We start from the raw sequence: 3,608 nt of genomic DNA, 5'->3' as shown, positions 1-3,608 counted from the left end.
TGGGTAAGTGCAGTTCACTGTGGTTAAGTGCAGTTCACTGTGGTTAAGTGCAGTTCACTGTGGTTAAGTGCAGTTCACTGTGGGTAAGTGCAGTTCACTGTGGTTAAGTGCAGTTCACTGTGGGTAAGTGCAGTTCACTGTGGGTAAGTGCAGTTCACTGTGGTTAAGTGCAGTTCACTGTGGTTAAGTGCTGTTCACTGTGGTTAAGTGCAGTTCACTGTGGGTAAGTGCAGTTCACTGTGGGTAAGTGCAGTTCACTGTGGGTAAGTGCAGTTCACTGTGGTTAAGTGCAGTTCACTGTGGGTAAGTGCAGTTCACTGTGGGTAAGTGCAGTTCACTGTGGTTAAGTGCAGTTCACTGTGGTTAAGTGCAGTTCACTGTGCATTGGCTCACTGGCTCACTGCTTTCTTTTTTTCAATGAGTATAATTGTTGCCTTCTTTTTTGTATTTATTAAATCAGGTGAGTCATTGAGGGACACATTGTCTTTTACAATAAATAACCTGACCAAGATAAGAGTAGATACAACAACAACTGTTTTATTTTGTCTTACCAGTAGAACGCCACTCGTTCACCAAGGTTCTTGTCCTTCACGTTCCTGTCCAGGACGTTGTAACACATGTTAGTAGTGGCTCCCTCCATGCATTTCACATAGATGTTCCCTTTGGTCACGTCGAAGTTATACTGCAGGATCTGACCCGTAGGAGGTTTCTTCCAATAGAAATCACTAGCGACCTCTTTCCAGAATACTGCCCAAGAAAAATAAAAACATTTAGATGTTGTTTGGAGCACACCCACATATACACACCCACATATACACACACACACGCACGCACGCACACACACACACACACACACACACACGCACGCACGCACGCACGCACACACACACACACACACACACACACACACACAACCAAGCTATTGCAGATGAGTCATGTGCATAGGACATACACACACAAACTTTGAGTTATTCTTATTAACCTACCGTCTTACTTCCTTCTTAACCTACTGTCTTACTTCCTTCTTAACCTACTGTCTTACTTCCTTATTAACCTACTGTCTTACTTCCTTATTAACCTACTGTCTTACTTCCTTATTAACCTACTGTCTTACTTCCTTATTAATCTACTGTCTTACTTCCTTATTAACCTACCATCTACTTCCTTATTAACCTACCGTCTTACTTCCTTATTAACCTACCGTCTACTTCCTTATTAACCTACCGTCCGGCTCCTCAATAGACTTCTTGTAAAGTTCCAGATAACACCTGAAGTCAGGTACATGAGCATCCTTCTGCAGACCCTCCGGAGGATGATACATCTTGTCCTCTGCGTGTTGAGAGCCAGGGACCACCATCTTTGAAAGACAGACAGACGTACTTTAGATAGATCTGTTTGAGTGCGAGAGAGAGAGAGAGAGTGCGAGAGAGAGATCCAGCCAGTCTGCTTATCTGATCTGCCTATCCTCCAAGGCTAGAGGGGAGAGGTGAGACAGACACTGACAACAGTAGGGATTCAGCCATTGGACAAAGACACTGAGCCTGTGCTCTGGCCACACCCCTAATACCAGGTTCTGTGTTGAATCCACATGCTTACTGCCAAAGGAGCCAATCAAAATGCTTAAAATGGCACTCCCACCTTTTCATTGGCTGATCGGGTCCTGGTCCGTTTATCGGATTATTTTCCAAGCGTTGTGTAAGAGGAGGAAAACATTGGTATGCAGGGGGGAATGCTGGGCTGGGCTGATCGACAGGCAGATAGACAAGCAGACAGACAGACAGACAGACAGACAGACAGACAGACAGACAGACAGACAGAACAGACAGACAGACAGACAGACAGACAGACAGACAGACAGACAGACAGACAGACAGACAGGCAGAACAGACAGACAGACAGACAGACAGACAGACAGACAGACAGACAGACAGACAGACGGTACAGGGAGGGCAGTGTATTCTGTATTCCTGGATAAAGGAAAACACTCCCTCCCTCTCTCTCTCCCTGTCCACCTTCCTCCCTCTCTCTCCCTGTCCACCTCCCTCCCCTCTCTCTCCCTGTCCACCTCCCTCCCTCTCTCTCCCTGTCCACCTCCCTCCCCTCTCTCTCCCTGTCCACCTCCCTCCCTCTCTCTCTCCCTGTCCACCTCCCTCCCTCTCTCTCTCCCTGTCAACCTCCCTCCCTCTCTCTCTCCCTGTCCACCTCCCTCCCCCTCTCTCTCCCTGTCCACCTCCCTCCCTCTCTCTCTCCCTGTCCACCTCCCTCCCTCTCTCTCTCCCTGTCTACCTCCCTCCCTCTCTCTCTCCCTGTCCACCTCCCTCCCTCTCTCTCTCCCTGTCCACCTCCCTCCCTCTCTCTCTCCCTGTCCACCTCCCTCCCCCTCTCTCTCCCTGTCCACCTCCCTCCCCCTCTCTCTCCCTGTCCACCTCCCTCCCTCTCTCTCTCCCTGTCCACCTCCCTCCCTCTCTCTCTCCCTGTCCACCTCCCTCCCTCTCTCTCTCCCTGTCCACCTCCCTCCCTCTCTCTCTCCCTGTCCACCTCCCTCCCTCTCTCTCTCCCTGTCCACCTCCCTCCCCCTCTCTCTCCCTGTCCACCTCCCTCCCTCTCTCTCCCCGTCCACCTCCCTCCCCCTCTCTCTCCCTGTCCACCTCCCTCCCTCTCTCTCCCTGTCCACCTCCCTCCCCTCTCTCTCCCTGTCCACCTCCCTCCCCCTCTCTCTCCCTGTCCACCTCCCTCCCTCTCTCACTCCCTGTCCACCTCCCTCCCCCTCTCTCTCCCTGTCCACCTCCCTCTCTCTCTCTCTCCCTGTCCACCTTCCCCTCTCTCTCACTCCCCGTCCACCAACCTCCCTCTCTCTCACACTCCCTGTCCACCTCCCTCCCGCTCTCTCTCCCTATCCACCTCCCTCTCTCTCTCTCTCTCCCTGTCCACCTCCCCCCCTCTCTCTCTCCCTATCCACCTCCCTCTCTCTATCACTCCCTGTCCACCTCCCTCCCCCCCTCTCTCCCTATCCACCTCCCTCTCTCTCTCTCTCCCTGTCCACCTCCCCCTCTCTCTCACTCCCCGTCCACCAACCTCCCTCTCTCTCTCTCACTCCCTGTCCACCAACCTCCCTCTCTCTCTCACTCCCTGTCCACAAACTTCCCTCCCTCTCTCTCCTTTTCTCACCAATCTCCGTCTCTCTCTCTCCCTGTCGACCTTCCTCCCCCTCTCTCTCCCTGTCCACCAACCTCCCCCTCTCACTCCCTGTCCACCAACCTACCTCCCTCTCTCACTTCCTGTCCACCAACCTTCCTCTCTCTCTCTCTCCCTGTCCACCAACCTCTCCCTCTCTCTCTCTCTCTCACACTCTCTATAGAACACTATAACAATATAGAACACTATAACACTATAACAATATAGAACACTATAACACTATAACAATATAGAACACTATAACAATATAGAACACTATAATAATATAGAACACTATAACAATATAGAACACTATAACAATATAGAACACTATAACAATATAGAACACTATAATAATATAGAACACTATAACACTATAACAATATAGAACACTATAACAATATAGAACACTATAACAATATAGAACACTATAA

At 50.3% G+C, this 3,608-nt stretch overlaps 1 protein-coding gene across 1 annotated transcript in view; it reads right to left on the bottom strand.

Annotated features, from left to right (window-relative positions):
• The window catches only part of LOC110509144 (acetyl-coenzyme A synthetase, cytoplasmic-like), a 44,704-nt gene extending 43,210 nt beyond the window's left edge, over window positions 1-1,494 (bottom strand). The window contains exons 1-2 of the mRNA XM_036966133.1: window positions 1,225-1,494; window positions 552-747 (exon numbers count right to left, since the gene is read on the bottom strand). Coding sequence (XP_036822028.1) covers window positions 552-747; window positions 1,225-1,357 — 329 coding nt within the window. The 5' untranslated portion in view covers window positions 1,358-1,494. The remainder of the gene's footprint in view (window positions 1-551; window positions 748-1,224) is intronic.
• Between the last annotated feature and the right edge of the window lie 2,114 nt (window positions 1,495-3,608).

The sequence above is a fragment of the Oncorhynchus mykiss genome, chromosome 28 (genome assembly GCF_013265735.2).
Source record: "Oncorhynchus mykiss isolate Arlee chromosome 28, USDA_OmykA_1.1, whole genome shotgun sequence".
Classification (NCBI taxonomy): Eukaryota; Metazoa; Chordata; class Actinopteri; order Salmoniformes; family Salmonidae; genus Oncorhynchus; species Oncorhynchus mykiss.
The sequence above is the reverse complement of the archived record's forward strand: the minus strand, read 5'-3'. Positions and strand labels throughout refer to the sequence as shown.